At 38.6% G+C, this 20,658-nt stretch overlaps 3 protein-coding genes across 4 annotated transcripts; 2 read left to right on the forward strand and 1 right to left on the reverse strand.

Moving 5' to 3' along the window:
• The first annotated feature begins 8,029 nt into the window (after positions 1-8,029).
• Positions 8,030-12,905, forward strand: dnal1 (dynein, axonemal, light chain 1). Of its 2 annotated transcripts, XM_079369503.1 has the most exons (8): positions 8,030-8,100; positions 8,583-8,621; positions 9,002-9,111; positions 9,811-9,866; positions 10,016-10,071; positions 10,200-10,326; positions 10,528-10,668; positions 11,620-12,905. In XM_079369503.1, exons 1-8 carry the CDS (start codon positions 8,098-8,100, stop codon positions 11,664-11,666), a joined length of 579 nt encoding a protein of 192 aa, XP_079225629.1. In that variant the 5' UTR covers positions 8,030-8,097; the 3' UTR covers positions 11,667-12,905. The 2 variants fall into 2 exon arrangements, with proteins under 2 accessions (XP_079225629.1, XP_079225628.1); XM_079369502.1 differs by lacking the exon at positions 8,030-8,100 and having other exon boundaries at positions 8,559-8,621.
• Positions 12,906-12,998: 93 nt separating this feature from the next.
• Positions 12,999-16,318, forward strand: tedc1 (tubulin epsilon and delta complex 1). The gene is made up of 8 exons (XM_079369504.1): positions 12,999-13,430; positions 13,791-13,875; positions 14,215-14,411; positions 14,511-14,648; positions 14,862-14,927; positions 15,105-15,191; positions 15,494-15,640; positions 15,883-16,318. The coding sequence occupies exons 1-8, from the start codon at positions 13,287-13,289 to the stop codon at positions 16,222-16,224; spliced, it is 1,206 nt and encodes a 401-aa protein (XP_079225630.1). The 5' UTR covers positions 12,999-13,286; the 3' UTR covers positions 16,225-16,318.
• Positions 16,319-16,926: 608 nt separating this feature from the next.
• Positions 16,927-19,494, reverse strand: pth2 (parathyroid hormone 2). The gene is made up of 4 exons (XM_079369507.1): positions 19,419-19,494; positions 18,648-18,752; positions 18,332-18,511; positions 16,927-17,333 (listed from the first exon to the last, which is right to left on the reverse strand). Exons 2-4 carry the CDS (start codon positions 18,749-18,751, stop codon positions 17,156-17,158), a joined length of 462 nt encoding a protein of 153 aa, XP_079225633.1. The 5' UTR covers position 18,752; positions 19,419-19,494; the 3' UTR covers positions 16,927-17,155.
• Positions 19,495-20,658: the final 1,164 nt, after the last annotated feature.

A 20,658-nucleotide genomic window follows, 5' to 3' on the forward strand; every position in this document is an offset into this window, starting at 1 on the left:
GCTCCTCCATTGCACCTTTCAGTAAATGGAGTCTATGTTCAGCGTTTTTTGTTTTAGTCTTCTGACTCCTCGGAGCGCTTTTACACCGCATGTCACACCTTTACATTCACACAATGATGGCAGAGGCTGCCATACAGTTTCTTTAATGTGTACAGTGAATTTAAATTAAAAATCTGATTTCCATATGTTGTCCTAAGTACTCTTTGTTCAATCTGAATCTTTATCAGAAATAATATGTTAATCCCCAGAGAGTAATGTGGATGTTGCAATATTGCACCGTTTAAATAAATAATGAACGATGGATGGGTTTTTAAGGTTGAAATAGTGTTTGACACTCAGAGGGAGGAGTTGCAAAGTTTGATGATGGCCAGGGACAGGAATGAAAAGGTATTCGAGTTTGAGCACCTTCTACTCGTGGAGCTTATTTGAAACATGCCGAGGTGTGTTAGGTTGGGTACAGCCTGTAATATCTGAATAAATGCTCTTCCTGCTTCCATCTCTAACACACTTGTTGGTTTACAGTTTCCCTGGCAAACCTAGTGGTGTCCATAACGGCCTTGTGGGGGTGCCTTAAAACCGCCTACCTTCTCTGGTCGAAACAAACACAGGCCACTCAGCATCTAAACTTGAAAGGAGGACATACTGGCTGTTGCGTTGTTGAAGCAGAGGCAAGCACTTAGACATAGCATGTTTCTTACAGTTAGGTGATCTGTAAAGTCCTTTTGTGATTTAAATCAATAGCTATCTCAGATATTGCCCCATAATGAGAGGAGTTTTTTTGTAGGCCTTAAAAGTGGGCTGTTTTAAATGAAACTGTTTTTTGTTTAATTGCTGATCAAGCTGCTCTGGTGACCGTTTTGTCCCGTGTAGGGTTAATCCCGGTTTTGTTCCTGATACAGTCTGGTCTTGTCTGCCTTAATTGTAATTGGTGTTGCCTATACAACATAAAAATACAGGGCCAAGTTCAGCTGTTTGTTTTGCACACATTAATCAAGATTAATAATATAAACTCTAAAGCAGCTGTTCATTGAATTTTATCTATAATAAGAAATTCATTTTTTATAACACATTTGTACATCAGAGGAAAGACAGAGAGCTCTGTCGGCAGGATCAAAACTGCACAGGAAACATCAAAAACCATTAGAATCATCCCGTAGTTGCATAATCAAAGCAGTTACCAAGACAAAGGCACTGCTGATCCAAAGCTCAGAATGCTCCTTATACAGTAGATGTCCTCAGGTAATTCTGTGTAAGGATGGGACGAAGGGAAGCCTCGTGTGAGCTTTTCCCTTGCAAGGAAAACGTAGCCTCTGGTTCTTTTCTGTGTCACAAGCTTCATTTCTGTCCATGAGGAAGCAGCGGTGCACTATATTTTGCTTCATGATCCGACAGCCTTCACCTCCACATTCGACTTCTGGGTCGATTGTAGGTCAAAGGTCAAGTGCTTGACCTCTGAGTCTTCCTCCGTGTATGAAATAATGTGTACACAATTACAGTGTAGGGGAGACTGCGGATCGTTACAGGAAGTAATCAGAAACACGCAGTCATGACATTCATACTGCACATGCTCAGTTAGCTCCAGGAGGATGACAGAAGACACAGCAAACATTTGTCTGTGAATTTCTGAGGATATTATTGATTCTAGCAACTGTACTTTTTCCATAGTGTCCTTATATTTCAATAGATAAATCAAACCTTATTGAGTCTGACTGTTTATTTGACTGTTTCAGAGTCAGTGTGTCCAGTTAGCACAAAGGCCTGAGGCGTAATGTCGACATCTCCCTTCACCAGTTCAGTCTCCACTGTAAACTATCTTTATGGTCGCTACATCTTGCTCCTCTGCAGGTTTCGAATGTCCTGGCTCGTCTTTTTCTGATGAGAAGAGGCTGGAGTTGACTTTAAGGATCCACGCTGTGATCCTCTGCTCCGTGTAATATTCATCCTCATCATCCTCATCATCATCATGGTCTTCCAGCAGCCACTCTGGACGACCTTTGTCTACAGTCAGCTCAGATTCAGTTTCAATGTCTGAGTCATCGGAGCAGAACCGTCTTTGTTGCCTCTCTTTGCAGGGACTGGCATCATGTTTAGCCTTCATCGTACACCCGTCATTGGCACCGGGATCACTGGCGTCATTCTTTTGTCTTTCTTGAGCGTCCGCTGGTGCTGGAGAAGATGTTCTGCCTGGATGACCATCAAAGGTTTGCTGAATCCGTCTGCTGCGAGTCTCTGAATCTTTAATGGCTGCTTTGTTTCCCGCTGTAAGAGCAACACTGATTTTGTTGAATTTGTTTGACTCCTGATTTACTTGCCCACACTGTTTTACCAAAACATGAAACGCATGATTTTCTTTAGCTTCTTCCGATTTCTTTCTGTTTGCCTTACCAGCGTCTGTTCCTTTTCTAGAGATGGTTCTTGATCCCTTGATAGGCGGAAGATGGATGACTGTGGTTTGTCTTGGCTTTGAGAGTCCTGTGACAAATTTGGACCTGCTCAGGACATGTGCAGTATCAGTCAACTTTGCAGCAGCTTGATAAACAGACGATCTCTTTTTGATATCAATCGCTGGTCTGTCAGTCTGACGGCCGCTGATCTCAAGAGCACGACTTTTTCTTTCAGCAAAATTCAGTCCCCATCGCCCGAACCTTCTGCTCCTGTTTGAATCAGACCAGTCTGGCTTTTGATCAACCTCTGTATGACAAGTTTTCATAGCTTCAGCCGCAGCTTGTTGCATCGTCAGTCAGGCAAACACGTCCATCGTTTAAGGCGCATGGAATCACTTGACTGTCAAACGTCTCTTATGTAGTCTTTCCATACAAGACCCAGCCCACTCCACACTCACGCACCCTGAGCAGTCACTTGACCTGTAACATTACACTTTGTTACCTGAAGGGAACCAAACTCTTTCACAGTTGCTGCAGTCATAAATCAAGTGGTTTAAAAAGCACACAATGGTAAATGTCAAAGGCGAGGTTTATCTCCATCCCTGAGACGTCTTCAGATCATGTTATAAGTCAACAGGAAGCTCAGGGGTATCAAACCCTCTCCCCCATATCCTCTACAGTGCAAACACATACATGTAGTCTCTTTTTCAGATCACTCTATCATGTAAAGGAATACTTCATTTTGGAGTATCAGAGTTTGATTTCCCCTATTCTATAAAGTAAGAACATAATCTATCTTTAAGGTGGAACACAGTAAGATGTGTGAACATATTGGTAAAAGGGTTTTTACCAGATCTGCAACCAGTCCCCATTACCTGAGTAAGTCAGAGTCCTTAAGATGTAGTCTGAGCCATGTTCAAAATGCATCATGGACAGAAGTCAGTGTGGTTGAGCTTGTCCCCTTCTTCTCCTCGATGGTTCTGCTTTTATAGATTCAACATGTTGCACTGCTCTTGTTTGCATTTCTCTGTGCAATCTTATGAATCAAAACTCATTCTTCGTGGCAATCCTTTAAGGATCCTGGCAGGAACAAGACTGTTTCTAAACGAGACGAGAAAACTGAATGAATTACAAGTTGTTGTTTTACTATTAATCTCAAAGGAGAATTTTTAATTTCCAAGCTATCATTGAGAAACATGCAACTCACACACAGGACCTAAGTCTGCTTAGTCTTTATGTTAAGCCGACTCCAAACCTGCACTTAACACACAGTCAGGAGATTTAATTGTCTCCTCTTAAGCTTTGGAATAAAAGCTTACCAAACATTTTTCCAAAAATGGTAAACCATCAAGGTCATTCCTTGTCCTTGATCTCTTTGTTTCGTTTCCTTCACCCGACCTGACCGTCAGTCTTACAAATAAGCCTCCTGTAAAATATTCACCACTGATGGTATCTGATCTGTCACTGTGGATAAATGGGAAGCAGATCGTCAGAGCAGGAAATGACTGGTGTGTTCTGCAAACCTAAACCTGAGGTTTCAGTTTCAAGTCACGTTCTTTGTTTAAGAGCTCCTCAGTGACTCCTTCTTAATCCACTTCCTGGATATTTAATTAAAACTCTGCTCAAATTGAAGGGGAAAGGGGGAATTATGAAGCAGCTGTAACACACACTTTGCATTTGTTGCAGCAAACACTGATGGGGGATGAAGGAAAATAATCAAGAAGTTGAATATATTTCTGACAGTAAACATTAAATGAGTCCATTTTTAACACAATCAAAATGTCTGAATATTAAAGCCTCCTTATTAAATATTCTGATGCTGATTTGTCTGAAAGCTTCTGACAATTACTCAGACTGACGACCATTCAGTCAGATGTCATCTCTCGGTGTACTTTGTTTGGACGTATACAGAAAACAGTGATTCTGAGACAGGTTTCCGCTCTGCAGTTGCAGTGGATGTATTCTGAGCTGTCTGTTTTAGCTTGTGACACTGAACACCGCCTGCACGTGCCAAAAAGACGACCTGTCCAGGTGAGCTCACTTCTTCCACTGACAGTGATGACTGTATGAGTACTGAGTACGGGGTGAAAAACAGACCTGACATCTTTTGCTATTTGAAAGATATTTTGTTTTTTTCAATGAAATGCTAATATTTAAATATGTACTTTTTCCTTTTCAAGTTTGCTAATTGTTTTAAGAAATTTACAGCTGAGACCAATAATATATCTCTTCTACTGCTAAAGTTATTCCTATAGACTCGGGGACGATCAATGAACCAACCAAAATCTTCTTTGATTTTCTGTTCTTTCCTGTCAACATTATGTTCATCTTGCAGTTTAATTCTAAATACAATAACCAGATCGCCTCCATGGCCCTGGAGCTTCAGTATCTATTTTTTTGTTTGTTTTTTCCCAAAAACTATTTTCAACTCTGATCTTAAGACCCTGCCCTCGATTAAGTCACATAACAGCTCTATTAGTTAAGAACCTATCTGAAACCCTTTGAAAAGATCACATTGGAGTAATTAGTGTGCATCACCTTGACAGCTGCGTGGGAACCAGGGGCAGAGGTTAAAAATGTAAAAAAGGACAACAGCTTTATACTTTGGAATCAACAAGCAGAAAACTTTCCTGCATGTGGGGCAGCTAATATAGCACTGGATAACATTGTCTGCACTATAAGGGTGGTGTGGAGGTCTTCATTTCAAGGGCAGACTGGAGGGCATCCATTACATGTTCTTCAGATGAAAGGCAGTCTGCTAGGTCCTTTATATTATCTCCAGTGCAGGGACACCCTGAAGGCCATCCCACATGTCCCTTCAGTGTTTTTTTTTTTTCAACTCTATTTTTAGTGCAGAGTAGATTTCCTTTGCTTGCAAATAGAACAGGTGAGTGTTTAGGTTCAGTTCTTGGGTCAAGCTCTTTGTGAGCAATAACAGTTCTCATCCTTCAATCACTCAAAAATATGCTTTAAAAGCTATAAAAATGTGCTTTTGTAGCATGTAAAATATTAAAATAATACAATGTTGATCATGTAAACACTTTGGTACAAGAGGTGTAAGTATTATGAACAATGAACAACTTGGTTCGTGGATGTTAATATAGGCCACGTCAGAAAATCATGTAAAAAACACAACACAAAATGATACCAAACATAATTCAGTTCTACATTTGCTTTATTCTGTTAAATCTACTCCTCCGTAAATGTTATGTAAATAATTTATCCTTTGATGAGTTAAAAGGCCAATGCTAAATGAAGAAACATGAGAAATAAAGAATCTTGGAAGAGGGGGAATTTGTTTTCCTCAATAACCATCTATTGCTGGACCCATTATAGAGCAGTGCTTCTCAACTGGTGGTTGGGACCTAAAAGTGGGTCGCTGAGCTCAGTGGGTGGGGAAAGTGTGTCTGGAGAAAAAAAAAATATCAAAAAGTCTAAAAATCCTTTTTAAAACCTTTTTTTGCTTTGTTTTATTTCTGCATTCTGTCACATGTACCGTCTGAGGTCCAAACTGCACAATTTCTCATGAAACAGACCTTATTGGTTGAGATGGTGAATGGGGTAGTGGGTAATGAGGCTAGACCAGCTGAGAACCATTACAACAGAGTAAGTTGTTTTCTTGGAGGTTGAAGGTTTAAGACCATCAATATGTGACTATCAGTTGTCTCAATTAATGCTGAATGTTTTGACTGTCTTTAAGAAAGAGAAAATTCATGTTTGTTTTTGTTAAGGTGTATTTTAACAATGTTTTAGAGGAGGTGTATTCAAATCCAGCCATCACATGAAGTGCATATGACATCAAACGATATTGAAAAAAAATATTCTGCATACGTATCTTGCTCGAAATGTATTATAAAAAAATATTAACGTTTTGGTACCTCTGAGCGTTTGTTAAGTATGTTCTTTTGACAAATACTTTACAACAGTTCAGAGAGACCAAATGTTGTGATTTTTTAAAAATAATGAATGTCAATGATGAGCAAGAGTAGTGTGCATGACTTTGTTGTTGTTTATATGGGTTATTTTAACATATATCACAAAGTGTGAAGTTGATCTTGACTCGTGGCGAGATGCAGAAGACAGCAGGGCCTAACACCGATGAACACCACATAATTCAGTGAATATACTGTACATGTATGATTAAAAATATATTTATTATATTTCGTTTTCCCACTGTGCATAACAGTCAGACAAATTGCATATTGCAGCGTCTTTGATTTGATAAGTTCTTTCGTCTGTTATTTATTACACAATTTATTACCCGATGATTAAATTCCTGTGAGTTAAACATCAAACCTTCACTGTTAAATTCAAGGTTACTATAAAGTCAAGGCCTGAAAAAAAATATAATACCTGAGTGTTGACACAAGAGGGCAGTATTGCAATGCTCTATATCAGAGGAATTGGCTGCATTAAGACATACAGTAGAAATATTTCACATTGTCTTAATATAAAACTAAACTTTATCTTTGGTTTGTAAGTACGGTCAGGTGAGCTAAGAGACTAAAAACTTGTATTTAAAGACTTGTATGAAAACATCATGCCACAACAAAAACAAACAATCAGACAAAAATCGTTTAACAGCTCCAATTTGTTTCTATATGATCATATATCCACATTAAAGTCAATAAACAGTCAAAGGCATATCGAAGATGCACGGATTATAATGACTTGTTTTCAGTACTTTGGGGGTTTACTGACATATTATTCCTGTAGTTATTACACTAGATCACTGCAGGAAATTGTTTGCTTGGTCACAAACATCCGGACTGAGCTGCTCAATCTGTCTTTTCCTTCCACGCCCCAAAACATGGGAACGAGCTGCAGGGCAATCTCAGCCTGGGAACATGCCCTTTCAGTTCTTACAGACTATGGAGGTTTATACAATACAGATGTATAGGAGCACCATAATGTGGCAACGATGTATGCTTAAATATTGCCATTTTTTATCAATATTTTTTTTATCAGTTTTTCTTTAAAACAACAACAATAATAACAATAAAAGTAGAAAATATTCTGCAATCTGGCAATAACTTTCCAAATTAGGCAGACAGGACAAATCAAGAATCAAAAAGAGAGGATATATATATAATCTGATTGTTTTTAGATTTCAATGATATAGTACGTTTTAAAGTCTGTATTTTTTCCTGACTGTTGTTTGAATGTGCTATAGATATATAATGTGCTTTTCCTGTTTCGTCTGTTTTAACACCCTTTTCAGTATGTTTTCTGTCTATCTGTTTTGTTTTAGCCTAAATAGCACTTTCTTTTTAAAATGTTTTTCTCCTGCACAATTTATTCTTAAGTTATAGTATTAGTTTGCTTCCTAATCATGGTTTGTTTAATGTTTTATTATGTTCAATAAGAGCTTTATTTTAACATAAGAAAAGGCTAAACATCAAGTCATAACGAAGATGCTAATTGTGGTAATATAATAAATTAAAAATAGTTTGATTTCTCCCCTTAATGTTAATGTTAATGAGAAAAGAAAGTATCACGTTGCAAAGAGCTAATACATGATCCATTCAAACAGTGCATTTACTGTTTAACATGTAGGGAAGTTATCTGCTGCAGTAGAAGAACATTTGTCTGCTCATCCTCAAATTCAATTGTTTTCTAAACTGGGTCATGCACAGTTAGCCATACTGCGCATGCGCAACTTGTAGGCTGCCTCTCAGTACCATAGCAACCGGAGCAGACATCAAGCATCAACATGGTGAGTGTTTCTGTTATCTGTTGTGTTCGTTTATCCTTGCTTTTTGTGTGTGTAAATACGCTAATTTAAAGCATCCTGAGTGTCATCACTTATTCTGAGAGTTGTCGGTGACATTACAATTACACGCAGTGTTGTTGTTGCTTTAAGCTAACTTTAATTAGCTGGTTAGCTAAATCTGTAAAGTGGCGTTAAATAGCCCGTTGACATGAACTCAGCCGGGTCTGCTTCATTTATTTTTCTGCTTATAAATGGAGTACTGAGTGGAAAATGTCTACCAAGAATGTGGAGTCTCGATATAAAAATAATAATGATAATAATGATAATAATAATAATAATAATTATAAAGACAGCATATTAACAGCTGAGTAAAAAGTGTGTTTTGATACTAGCTTGTTTTGTGTACCTGTCTGTCTGCTGTTTCTCATCATAACATAATAATCCAGCTATTTCCTGTCTCACTGAATGGCATGTTGTATCTGCAGGCTAAAGCAACCACTGTGAAGGAGGCTCTGGCCAAATGGGTGAGTGATAAACAAACTAGACAGAAAAACACAGAATTTATTTTCACTTGTTTTTTATGCCTTCATTCATTGTTAGCTAATTTAATAAGTGACTATTTGGTTTGAGTCATTCTGTGACAAAGAGAAGATACGTTTCTCTTTTAAATGTGACCATGTAATATAGTCATCAGACTGTACAGATCAAAGGCCATGGCAAATACAGGAAAGGAGGACATCCGATAACTTACAAATAACAATGATTTATTGTACTAATGACCCGAGAAAAGCCAACATTGGAGTGTGTCTGTCAGGAATGTCAGTAGTGTTTTAAATGGATGTTTGTGTGTGTGTGTGTGTGTGTGTGTGTGTGTGTGTGTGTGTGTGTGTGTGTGTGTGCACAGGAGGAAAAGTCAGGAGAAAAAGCGAGCGAGGCTACAGCCATAAAACTGTACGGTAAGATTCCTCCGATAGAAAAGATGGATGCTTCTCTCTCCACACTCATCAACTGCGAGTGAGTACTGTACCTTCACTGTTTCTTATCTCAAAAGCTTGATATGCTGTATAAATACACGTTAACATGCTAATGTGTTTTATGGCGGTTCGTGTAACATACTGTATGTGGTACGCCGGAGTCATAACTAAAACTGTAAAGATAGTAACAACTTTTACTTTGTTTCAGAGAAGTCTTATTTGACATTCGTCTTGATGAGTTGAATTTAATTAGTATAAATTAATAGGTAATACAAATATAATCAGCTTTATCCACGTCGTGTGGACATGAATTGATCATCTTTATTCCCAGAGTCTCCACGCTCGAGATAATATGAAAGAAGTCCACATCTTTTTGCACAAATTCAATTACACTCTTTTTTTGATCCAGGCCACAGCACATTGTCTTTATCATAACACTTGTCAATTCTTCCTTTCGTCATGGGAGATAAGGAGGATACAGCTTCAAAATAATAGCCTTTGAGATCAAATTTCTGTAACTTCTTAAACATTCAAATGAGTGATAAGCTAAATACTTAAGTCTACTTATTCCCGCCCCCCCCAAAAAACAAACAAACAATACAACTGCAGATCAAACTGTGTCGATCTCCTATAACGTTGTTTCTCCCAGCGTGAACATTGCCTGTAACTTTAACACTGAATCTGTTGAAACTACGAAATCATCCTTTACATTCTCGTTAATGAACTGTATCTTCCACAGAAAGCTGTCCCTGTCCACAAACTGCATCGAGAAAATAACCAATCTCAACGGCCTGAGTGAGTACTGACTGCATACATACCAACAGTGCAACCACACACACACACACACACACACACACACACACACACACACACACACACATACACACACACACACACACACACACACACACACAGTAATGTGATGTGTGTTTTTGTGCTTCCAGAGAACTTGAAGATCTTGTCTTTAGGAAGGAACAATATCAAAGCTCTTACTGGGCTGGTCAGTAACATACAACCAGAATGAAGAGTTTGTAGTTTGTTTTAATCATTTAATAGAGATAACACATGCTTTCTATACACATTAAATGTATATTATTTGTGGCTTTGTATCTCGTTGTGTTCATGCAGGAGGCTGTAGGGGAAACATTAGAAGAGTTGTGGATCTCCTACAACATCATCGAGAAGCTGAAGGGAATCCACAACATGAAGAAACTCAAAGTCCTCTACATTTCCAACAACCTGGTCAAAGACTGGGGTAAGCTGCATCTTGGCTGTAAAACAACTAAAGTGAAGGTTGCACTCCTCTGTTGTTACAGTAGAAATGTCTAGCCTGCTTGTCTCTTTATTTCATAGTTGTTCATGTTTGGCAAATGTTTTTTAGTTAATGTGCAGATGTTTTTTTTTTTTGCTGTTGGTATCCTCACAGTGCCACTTTGTATCATCTTTGTTTTTTAAGGAGAGTTTGTGAGGCTCGCTGACCTGCCGTGCCTCGAAGACCTGGTGTTTGTTGGAAATCCTCTGGAGGAGAAATGCACAGCTGAAGGAACCTGGATGGATGAAGCCTCGAAACGACTCCCAAAACTGAAGAAACTAGATGGTAAGAGTATTTTCAAAGACAATCACCTTTAATAATTTAGAAATCAGTGGCGCAGCAACAAAATTCTTTTGTACATGTTAAGGGCGTATTAAAATGTATTTTACTGCTCTGTAGTTTCTGAATCATTTCCAACATAAAGTAATTCTTTCAAGTCAATTTACTGGTAAATGTTTGAATTAGTCTGAGGTCGTGAATTTTCTTTTTTTCTAGTCTCCATCAAAAGACTTTAGGTCGAAATGAGTCTTGCTCATCCATAGTCTGAAGGTTTTCTCATTAAACAAGGTCCCAGATAAATGAATGCTATAAACTGAACTTTATAATAAACATTCAATTCAATTAAAAAAACTTTATTTGTCCCCAGGGGGCAATTGTTAAGGCACACGGAGCAGTAAATGAACGACAGAGCAGCTATACTAAAAGTTTAACCAAAGATAAAGTGTCGACAAAAGAATAAATATAAATAAATAATAACAATCGCGACTTTATGGATATCTGAATTTTTCACATTCTGTAACACACAAATGTAATATTTATTTCTTAGAATCATCATAACATTAAAAAACAACAAAAATCCTCAGACAAAACAGCAACTTGTTAATGTTTATAGAAATACGTCTAGAGGCTGAGAAATTAAAGGAAAAACATTCAGCTTCATTTGGTCAATTATAATATAACAATAAAAAAATATTTTTAAACACTCTTCAAAACACAGTCACAAAGTTTGTCATAGGAACAAACAAAACAGTAAACTAAGTTACAATAAAATCTGCAAAAATATTAATTAGAAAACCTACAACATGAGACCTGATAAAAACAATGTATGATAAGAAAAAATGAAATAACTAGACAAGCAACTGAGTCAATTTAACATAAAAAGGCCTTCCTTCCTGACATAGAAAGGCACCATGTCTGCACTTTTACTCTGAAAATATCTTTTTCTGTCATATCAAGGAACCCCGCTCATCAAACAAGAAGAGGAAGAAGAGGGAGAAAGTTGAAGAGTGATCAGTAAAACTACAACAAAAGACTCTTTTAAGTATTGGACGCTTTGTTGTGGAGTTTTTCTTTTTATAAAATGATTCTGGCGACTTCGACAAGCACAAAAAATATAAATAAAGGGTTTGTGGGGAATTTAAAGAGTGAAATAAATTTATGGTACTTCAGGTCTTTTAGGTTTTGGACCAGAAAGAGGATTTGAGGAGACTTTGTCAAGTGTGACTTCATTAATTATCTGATGCTTTTAACAGCATTATGATTTTATTTCGCATCACAAATCACCTGTGAGACTGTATGGTACAGGACCATCAGAAGGCAAGAAGTGCAAAATGTAGATTTTTAATGTGTTTTTAATGTGTTGTTGATTTATAAACACATCTGTGTTATTCTAGCAAGAGCTAAAGCACTATACTATATACACACACACACACACACACACACACACACACACGAGTCAGCAGACATCTGAGTGGAGCAAATGTTCAGGAAATACTTCCCATTAAACTATAAAGACAAAACACTGTGCTCCCTAAATAACATCCTAAAAGAGAGATAGAGAAGGTAACGCTTAGATTAGTTAGAAAATGCTCCATGACTTTAGCTACACTGTTTGCAGAGTGGGATTTTCTGGCACAACTTCACCGACTATGAAGGTGGACGACGAGTGAAATGACGACGCTGATGTAGGCCACAAGCCGAACTAGGTCGGCCTAATGTGTACACACTGTTTGCCTCATTGTTAACAGTTTTCAGGAATTTAGTGAACTAGAGTTTAAACCTCTGATGTCTCAGGGTAGGAAGAGGTGATAACATCACAAATAAGAGGTCAAGCTTTCTCTCTTAACCTATTGGACCATCTGTGGAGCAAATACAGATCAAATTGCATATAAAGGCCACACAATGTCAAAAGCTCTCGTGTGTTTTTTAAAATGTTTTTCTTGTTTATATGATACTAAGGTCAAATGTCTAGATATGATTATATTCCAATGTCACATAAATTGTTAACTGTTTGAATGTCTGGCGTTCAGTTTTTGGAGTGCAGAAAGAAGACAAACTGTACATTATGACAGTTTCTGCATTTTCCTGTTTATACATGTAGCATGTTTATTAATGAACATCTTTGTAAAATGATTTTAATGTTTTTAAATATTTAAGACACGTGTTCATAAAAATGTCAGATATTTATGTTTGTTTTTTTAAATGATTTTGATATCTGTAATTAATAAAGTTTATCCGTTGAACCTTTTGCCTTGAAATATGCCTGTAATCTTGTAATCTATTTAATACAATAAGAACTGGATTGACTGATAAAACAGGACATTTCGTGTCTTTTGTCATTTAATCCAAGATTTGTTTTGGCTAAACACCTGACTACGCATATAAAGTCCAACCCACTTCTGACGGAATCAGACCTCTAATTGGCCAATTTAGCAGTCAATCTTCTATCCGCTTCCTTGGCAACGGCCTCATACCCGGAAGTTGTTGCCTTCGCCGCGAAATATCAACAACTCAAGAACCTTCCGTGAGGTGAAAATGTCATTGAATACGTCTTTTCAAACAGTTCAGTGTCTTTTAGGAGTGAAGATGAGATCTTAGTGAATGTGTAGTGTGCTTGTGTCGTGATGCAGCGGAGTAAAGCAGCTGTGAGTGTGCAGGTGAAGCAGGTGATCGGAGCTCTCTGCAGCCTGCTGGCGGCCTCCGGCCTGGACTCGGTCCCGGCTCCGGAGTCCTTCAGGCGGGCGAAATTTGGTGGTGGACCCGAGGTGGTACGTTCATTTTATTTATTTCTCGACTTTATACTTTAAGGAGTAAGATAAGTCCAGTTCAAGCTAGTTAGACAAATTAGTTTAAAAACGTCAACTTGTTATCATGTCAAACAAAAATACATAATCCATAAAAAATAACAACAAAAAATAAAACTTTGGCCTGTTCAGATTAATTACATTTTTCATCTTCGTGATCCATTTGCACAGTGACCTTTATAAAAACATATAACCGGTAACTTAATTTCATATTAAGGCTTTATTACAAATCATGATTGAATAGTTTTCTTTTTTTTTTAAAGAGCTGGGAATCATTGTGTGTCATTAAATACAGAAATCTTTTTGCTTGCTGTGATTTACCAGGAGGATCAGTTTTGGCAGCTTCTCGCTGACTTCCTTCAGACAGCTGGAATCGTTTCCTGTGAGTCTTGTACTCAGCTTGCAGGAGGTGAGTCACATTGTGGATTTGGTTCAGGGCTTAAAAGAGATGTCACCTTAATATTTTTGGTTTTGAAAATTGAGTCATAATTTGCAATCTTTTTTGGGCTATTCTTTTATCAAAACTTTTCAGCTCATGTAATCTGGAAGTTGCTCTTGGTTATAAATGTGATGTTGATCGAATCTAATTGAATCATCTAACTGAGATTTTCTTTTTACTGTTGTAGCCTCAAATATGACAGAAGAGGCTCTGTCGCTCCTTTCACATTAAGCGAACAGTTGGATCAAGAGCGTACTTTCAGAATAATTCAATGTGTGTTTTTTCTTCTTCATCTGGTGACAATCACAGATAAAAAGCAGCTGGTGGCTGCTGGTCTCTGGCAGACTGGTTTCTATGCTGACTGGATGTTTGAGAGGGAGGGAGGGCGATGCTCCAGCAGAGCGCTCCTCCTGGCTCTGGGTTGGCTGCTCGCTGCAGGAACCCTGGAGAAACTAGTGACCCAGAGGGTACAGAAACTAGATAAAACACTATGCACACCTTCACATGTAAGTGCAACCAGAACACTGCCACAATGCACCGGTAAAGAAAGTATGTGTTTGTTTTATTTTATCTGCCTGATCTCTCTCTGTCGATTTGCATCTCAGGTGTGTGCTGAGTTTTCCAAAGACCTCCAGATAGACTCAGCATCTCTCAGAAAGCTTCAGTGGCTCATTGGCTCGCTGAGACATCAGGGCCGGATTCTGCTGTCCATGCAAGAAGAGCGAATACACTTACTTCATGCTGTGAGGAAAAACTCTCTGTGGATCTTTTCCCTGGCTTCTAATCTGTTTCTTTTATCCAATGAAAAGATGTTGGGCAAATGGAAAATGCAAGTGACAGTGACAATCTATTATAAACAGAACAAAAAGTACAGCAGAGCTTTGATCCCAGCATTTTATATAAGATATTCATTATAAGGGATCAGAATGTAACAGGGTGATCTGTTTTTTTTGCAGCTTTTTCTTTCCAGCCTCTCCTCCTCTCCATCCTCCTCTGATCAGGTCTCAGCAGTGCTAAAGGAGGTCAGTGTGTGTGCTGTCAAAATGTCAGGGATTACCTGTAAAATGCTTTCAGGTACAAAACCTAACCAAATGGAGAGTAAACTCCAGAATGTGTAACCAAGGAGCTGAAACATAACAAAAGGTCTGTAGGTATGGGTTGGCCTTCAGGTCCAAATCTATCATTTTTTTGTGTGTTAGGAGTGTGTGCGTATGCGGCTGCTCTGTGACCTCCTCGAATCCTACGTGAACTGGAAACAGGTGGAAAAAACCTTCTGGACCTGGATGGTAAGCTTGGCACACACACGCACACAGAAACATTTTGAAGGGACTGAGGACCTTTATGTGTGACTGGATTTGGACGCTGATTTCTTTTTTAATGTTTAAGTTGTTTTTTTTGGGGTCTTTATGAGATAGGACAGTGGAAGAGAGACAGGAAATGTTGAGGGAAGAGAGCAGGGGAAGACATGCAGGAACAGGCTGAGGTTGGGTTTGATCCTTGACAGTTTGTACATAGGGCGCACAACATAACCGCTGGGCTATCCGTCCCTCCTTACCGTGACGCAAAGTGTGTGTGTTTGTGTCTGAAGGACAGTGTGGTGGACTGCCATCTGACAGACCCGGTCGTAGCCGAGAAGCCCAAACACACAGCCAGAGGAAGGTCAAGAGCGATTCATCACGGTAACCAAGGCCTTGTGAAGATGAACGACATGCTCCTTGGACTTCCTACAGGACAGGTGTTCAATACACACACACACACACACACACACACACACACACACACACACACACACACACACACACACACACTCATAGCTTCAGTCACATGTCCATGCTGCCTGCATACATTTTAGAAATGCACAGAATTTGTGAGTTATATCGAGAACTACGTTTCATTTTATTTTGAATGCTTTAACTAAAGTTGTGTAGTACTGCTGTTCTATATGTTATCATATATTCCTTTTATTTAATGTCACAGAATGGACAGCGGAGAAGCAGAGATGATGCAGAGGATGGATTAGAAGAAGGAGAAGAGGGGACGCCGGCTGGATCGGACTCCCCCTCCCTGTCGACGTTTCCTCAGGTGTACAGAGCCAGATTTCAGACTGCAGGTCGAGTGAAAGACGACAGCCGACCAGCAGAGGGGGCCGGCGTTGGTGTAGAAGCTCCGGACGTGCTCCCAGCGTCTCAGGCCGCTCAGATGCTCCGTCAGACGGAGGCTCTGCTACTGGAGAGGAGGGACAGACAGAGACTGACCAACAGGATGCAGCTGCAGGAGATGGTCAGCAGGCAGGGCGAGCTGGTGTTCATACCGCCATGAAACTACAGACAAAATAATGTTCATGTGACGGGAGTGTTCTGATATTCAGGAGACAGATTTATTCATTACTAAATAAACACTATTTGGATTTTCATATTTCAGCTGACAGATATTTACTTTCTATTTTGCATGAGAAACTGACTGACTCCCTTTTTAGTGTTCAACAAGCTTTTTTTCTTTTTTTTCTTTTTTGAAAATGTATTTAGAAAAAGGATGGAACAGTGGATAGAGTTGAAAATCAGAGAGAGAGAGAGTGGTGAACGACATCCAGAAAAATATTTGGCCGCCTGCTTGCAGGACTACAGCTCTGTACATAGGCTGCTCACACTTACCACTTCACCAGCACATTTTATTAATGTCCTCATTTATAAAATATAATTTTGAATATATATAGAAAAAAAAATACTGGTTATAAATGAAACAGAAATGAACTCTCATAATTAAGCACTGCAGCTAATACGTTCAAGTTCTGTCCTGAGGGTTTGAGCGTAAAGAAAATGTAAACATTGTAGTCAGAGATTTATGAAATAAAGAAGCGATCCTTTTCTCTTAGCGAGTCTGTCTGGAGATTGCCTGGCTGCTTTCCTTCCTTTCAGGCTTCACATCAATACTTGTGTCCAAAGTAAAACACAAAATACATCCATCAAAAACATAACGTGCACTTTTATTTAATTGTCCATCAATAAAATATATTCACCCGGACCAACAAACTTAGAAATTCTGATTTTATAATAAATAAATAAATTAAATTAATTACTTTGGCTAATAATGCAAAATAAAATCGAGAAAAGGAATTAGAATTTAAATGTCAGAGGCTCAACATATTCACTGAAAATAAAGCAGACGTTAATGTTGCCCATTTAGCACAACCTTTTCTGAATATTCATGACCACGCCTATCTTCTTTGAAGACTCTGGGTTTTTCACGTTTATCACGAAGAGTTGACCACCAGCAGCTTCTGCATGTACGAGTTGAGCCACTTCTGTCTCTCCATGGAGGTGAGGAGTTTACTCTTCTCCCTGAAAGCAGCATCATCAGCCACCACCATGTTCCTCTTCATCACGCCGCCGCCAGGAGACGACCAATCAGCAGGCCACGCCCTCTCATCGCTGCAACAACACAGACCGAGACTTCAAGTTCAGAAACAAAACAACACCATTCATGCAAACAGAAACACAAATTGATGTTAATATTTTTTATACTTTTTACTCCATACAAGTTGAAAGAAAATGTGGCAGCAGGATAAACGAGTTCCCCCAGATGTCCCTCTCCTCAAGCAACATTTTCCAACGTTTGAGAATGGTAACTAACTCTCAACCAACCGAAACGCAAAGATAAACTATAAACATTTATTTCATAGTTCTTCATATTAAAAACACAAACTACATTACCCACAATGCATACCTACATATGGTCCTGTTAGACATTTGGGAATATAACACTAAACGTAGCTAATTAGCTTGGCTTGATAAAAAGGGGGTTATAAAGGTCTAAACTGAGTTTAATGTTAACGTGTCAAAACTCACACAGTGTTGAGACGAACCGCCTCAACGGCATATGTTTAATCAATTACCTCGAAACACAATCTAATATTTTATCGCAACAAAATAATTGAACCGTACATAGATCTCTAAAATTGATGCATTATAGTGAAAGAAAAAAAATGGCAGCTTTAAACTTCCACTTAAAGGCAGGCTTAGCGATTTTCTCCAGATCCACTTTTTAAGATTTTCCTTCAAGTTGTCTTTAGGTCCTGACAGAGATTAATAACTCAGGTGCTCTGAAAAAGTAATGAAGAAAATCCTTCATCTGTAGCATGTTGTAAACCTGTAAAAACTTTTACCAGTTTCTGACATGAGGTACCAATCTAATGAACCAATCACACGCCTCCTTGTCTCCCTGCTTGTTTCCTACTCCATGCCCAAGCCCAGACTCTAAGCGTGAGCTAAGGTCCACTTCTGGACCAATTGCACTTGTGCATGTAAGTGAGGGGCGTGGCTTTAGAGGGGAGGAGGTGGATGCAGACGGAGCACTGAAGGAATGCTACTTTCAAATTCATGCAAGTTTTCAAAAATTACCAACCCTGCCTTTAAAGCTTAAACATTACCTTGCCTCTGATCCTTCTGGGCCAAAAAGCCACGCCTCCCTCATCAGTCTTTCTTTGCTATTGGATGCCGCTCCAAGGCTGGGCGCTGACATCATCTGAATGCTCCAATCGCGGAGAGAGATGGAGGGGAAGAGGACGTCCCAATCATCTCGTTTATGCTCCTCTGTATCATCTGCACTTCTGGAATCAGTTCACATAAAGATCCATACTTTCATACATCATTTAAGATATTAGATAGATATTATTGACTTCCAAATCTTGTTCCATTAAAATAAAGCAGTTGTCTGTTTCGTTTAAGAGATTTATTAAAAGTCACCTGAAATGCAATCGAGCATGAGGGAAGCCAGATGTTATCGAGGTCATACCCAGAATGCAAAGCAACAGTGTGGACATCCGTGGATAAGTCGGCAGTTCAGACATCCTTAAAAAAAATGGAAAAGAGAAAACAAAATTAACAGAAAGTACCACCTTCATTGATCTCAAGATCATCTTCAAACTTATTAAAGTAATGTTGAAAAGAAAATACAGACACAATATTGAATCTCAAGCAACATTGAGTTTTTTCACGATGAAGAAAATACATCTCAAGGTTGCTGTGTATCATTCCACATTTAGTACACCAACATTTAATAACAGAATAATTTTCATTGTAAGAGCATGTTTTCTCTTTCTTTCAGTTGTTTTTCCTTATCCACAATATCTTTTCTTCATTCTGGAGTTGTTTTTTTTTTTATTTTTTTTTTACATGTGCTTCATTATTTTCTCTATAAAATAAAATAGGCTGACTAAGCTTAGGTCAGATTATTTATTTATTTTTAACTCGGAGGTCTATTTAAGGTCCTGAAAGAGGACAACGACAGAATCACAATCAGGATAGTGATACACAGACTCTGTCTTGGTGTTTTGGTGCATATAAAACATTGCATTTGAAAAGCCTTACCTAGAGACAATCTTATGTTGCTCTGAAACCAATTTTCTGAAATACTTTCTGCTTTTGCAAAAGTTAGGGTTAGGGTTAAAACATGCAATCTTAAAGCACTTAATAAGCAGAAAAAGAAAAATGTTGGTAATGGGATTCATGACTTACCTGCTTCTCAGGTGAACAAAGTGGTTGATGGATCAGTAAAAAGTCTTTCCCAGCAGGCAGCCTCTCAAGTGTCGTCTTCAAAGATTTAAAGTCAGGTGTCACATAAGCAGAGAAATGAAGCAAAGCAAACAACAAAGCAAAGCTACATAAATAACTTTCTGCTGACAGAAAGTTTGTTATTTGCCGTTTACTATCGTATCCCGTATTCACTCCGTTTTTTTCAAAACAGAAATCATTTGGATTAAAACTCTGGCTGGTTACTTCTGTTAGTGGCAGTGTGCAGGTCTTCCCTGGTTTAGAAGTCCGTTTTTCTGTCATATGCACTTATATACCCTGGACTGGAGTGTTTTTAACCCCATCCCCCCAAACACACCCACACGTACACAAAAGCATTCACAGATGAAATCCACTTTGACTTCAGCGTGCAAGAGGAAAGCCCAAGAGGAAGAGCAGTTAGCTTGTTAGTGTCCCATTTCAAAGACTTTTGGTCATATTGTGGTTGTGGAGAGCCCACCGTCTTATTACTGAAAATCATTATTGCAGATGTGTGTGTGTGTGTATACATTTGAATATGTTCATTCAGACTCTGCAGCAGATCAAATAAATACTGGATTTTTCTCTCCAACAGTAAGGCATCACTGTCTCACTTTGTCCGTACAGGGAAAAACAATATTTATAGTCCTTTAGTAAAAATAGATATACACACATTCATAGCAAATGCAAGCAGATATAGCTAACACTCTTGGTGACCACGTCATGGCAAATATATATTTTCAAAGTTAACAGCATAGCAGCAGGCTGTTCCCACCATCGAGCCCAAGGAACATACGAGACATGACAGATCAGGAGCTCCCAGGAAAATACGTGGTTAGTAATAAGCTCGCTTTTACATACGTGGACTCGGTGCTGTTCAGGGGCGAAGTTGCAGTGTTGTATTTTTCATTTGATTTAGTTTTCTTTCAGACTGTACTTTGTCAAGCGCACCAAAGCTTGACAAAAATTGTGTACCGTAGCCACCTGTCACAAGAGAGAGAGAGTCCTATAGTCCTCTGTTTTTGGTCTCCACCCGTTCCTTCCATAGGACTCAAAAAACAGTAATATGATGAGCTAAGGGAAATATATTTAAAAAGAAAAGCCTTTTAAAATAATCTCACGGATATGAGTACTGATCCAAAGATGGACTCATAGGTTTTGGCCTCCACAAAAAAATGTATGGATCAGAACCACCAGAGGAGCTGAC

The sequence above is a fragment of the Symphodus melops genome, assembly GCF_947650265.1.
Source record: "Symphodus melops genome assembly, chromosome: 19".
NCBI lineage: Eukaryota > Metazoa > Chordata > Actinopteri > Labriformes > Labridae > Symphodus > Symphodus melops.